Raw genomic sequence first — 1,582 nt, 5'->3', positions numbered from 1 at the left:
GGGGAGCGGGGGGGCAGCTATTGGAAATTTAAATGTTGCAAATCTATGGTACAAAGTGCGCTCGTAAAAAAGTCCAGGTCTTCCTCGGAGAAGTGGAGGGGGCTCTCCAGGGAGCCCTGGAAGCCGGGGGAGAGCCCCTCCGAGAGGGGCAGGCAGGGCTCCGCCGGGAAGATGCTCAGCTCCGGCAACAAAGGCGAGTCCTGGCTCTCGGGGTAACCGCGGTCCGAGGGGGCGGCGGCGCCGCCGGGCTCCCCCCCGCTCCCGGTCCCGGTCCCTGCTGCCGCGAACCGCGGGCTCCCGGGCTCCTCGCTCCCCGGCTTCTCCCTTCGGTAGGACCCGCCGGGCTCCGGGGCCGGCCCCAAAACCGGGCTCTCCTCAGCCTCCTCCGCCGGGTCGCTGCCCTCGTCCAGGTTGGGGTAGGCGAGATCCCCGTCGGGGTTTTCTTTGTACTGGGTTTGTCTCTTGTGCTTCATCCGCCGGTTTTGGAACCACACCTTGACTTGCCGCTCGGTGAGGTCCAGGAGAGCCGCGATCTCCACCCGCCGGGGCCTGCAGAGGTATTTGTTGAAGTGAAATTCCTTCTCCAGCTCCAGCAGCTGCGTGTTGGTGTACGCGGTCCGGAGCCTCCTGGAGCCGCTGGTGTCTGCCAGCCCCTGGGTGTCTTAAACACATAAAAAAAGCACCGCACGTTGCACGGGGAGGGAGCGGGGGGCGAGCGGAGGGTCCGCATCCGTCCCCTCCCGGTTGCGGGCAGGGCAGAGCCGTGCCCCGCACCGCACTAACGAGCAGGCGTGGGGGGGGGGGGGGCTCCTGCGTTTGTCAGTGCGTGTGTTTTGACAGAGACGGATGCGCAGATGTCATTCCTTATCAACCAGATGTTGTTGATTTACAATCAAATATTCCTGCTCCTCCTAATATGGCAGTTTTCCCAAACTACTGTACTTACATGCTTCTGCTTTGCTTTTGTTTTATTTGCGTGATATTATATATATATTTTATTTTTTTTTCCTTCCCTTTGCCGGTAGCTCGGGGACGGACGCTGCGGGGCTTTGGTTTCATTAGTCCTGGATTCTCCGGCCAATGAGCTCCGGTGGCCGCCCTTCTCCTGCCCGGCCTTTCCTGAACCACTGAAACACCGACCCGGGGAATTGTGCCCCAACCACTTTGTCCCGGGGGAAGGAGGGTCCCTGGCCAGGGATCCCCGGCCAAAGGGCGCCTCGGGGAGAGACCATCGCTTTATCGGGGCGCCAGGAGAATAATTCCAGTGATCAGCAAAGCAGAGCACAACAGGCATAGTAGAGATGAGAACATATCTGACATATCCTAAATCATATCACGGTCTGTACGGCTATTGAAACTGCAGAGCTGAAACTGAAACACAGTATTGTGTGCATTTATTTTTTTTTTTTGGTTTTTTTGGCTTTTTTTTTTTTTTTTCCCTGTAGGCTGTAAAAAAAAATAAAATTCAGGGTTGGAAGGGAAAGTCAAGCAAATGGAGCTGTGGTTCGGCTGCCAGGTCCCCCCGCTGGAGCTAATAAAAAGCCCGGCTCCCCCCCGGCCCCCTCTCCCTCTTCGCTTTCGT

The 1,582-nt window shown here is 57.8% G+C and overlaps 1 protein-coding gene across 1 annotated transcript in view; it reads right to left on the bottom strand.

The window, feature by feature from the left end:
• Positions 1–7: 7 nt before the first annotated feature.
• HOXB2 (homeobox B2) overlaps positions 8–1,582 on the bottom strand; it is a 2,539-nt gene continuing 964 nt past the window's right edge. The window contains exon 2 of the mRNA XM_014958970.1: positions 8–661. Coding sequence (XP_014814456.1) covers positions 18–661 — 644 coding nt within the window. The 3' untranslated portion in view covers positions 8–17. The remainder of the gene's footprint in view (positions 662–1,582) is intronic.

The sequence above is a fragment of the Calidris pugnax genome, unplaced genomic scaffold (assembly GCF_001431845.1).
Source record: "Calidris pugnax isolate Ruff unplaced genomic scaffold, ASM143184v1 scaffold335, whole genome shotgun sequence".
Lineage (NCBI taxonomy): Eukaryota > Metazoa > Chordata > Aves > Charadriiformes > Scolopacidae > Calidris > Calidris pugnax.
This window is presented reverse-complemented; position numbering and strand designations above follow the sequence as displayed.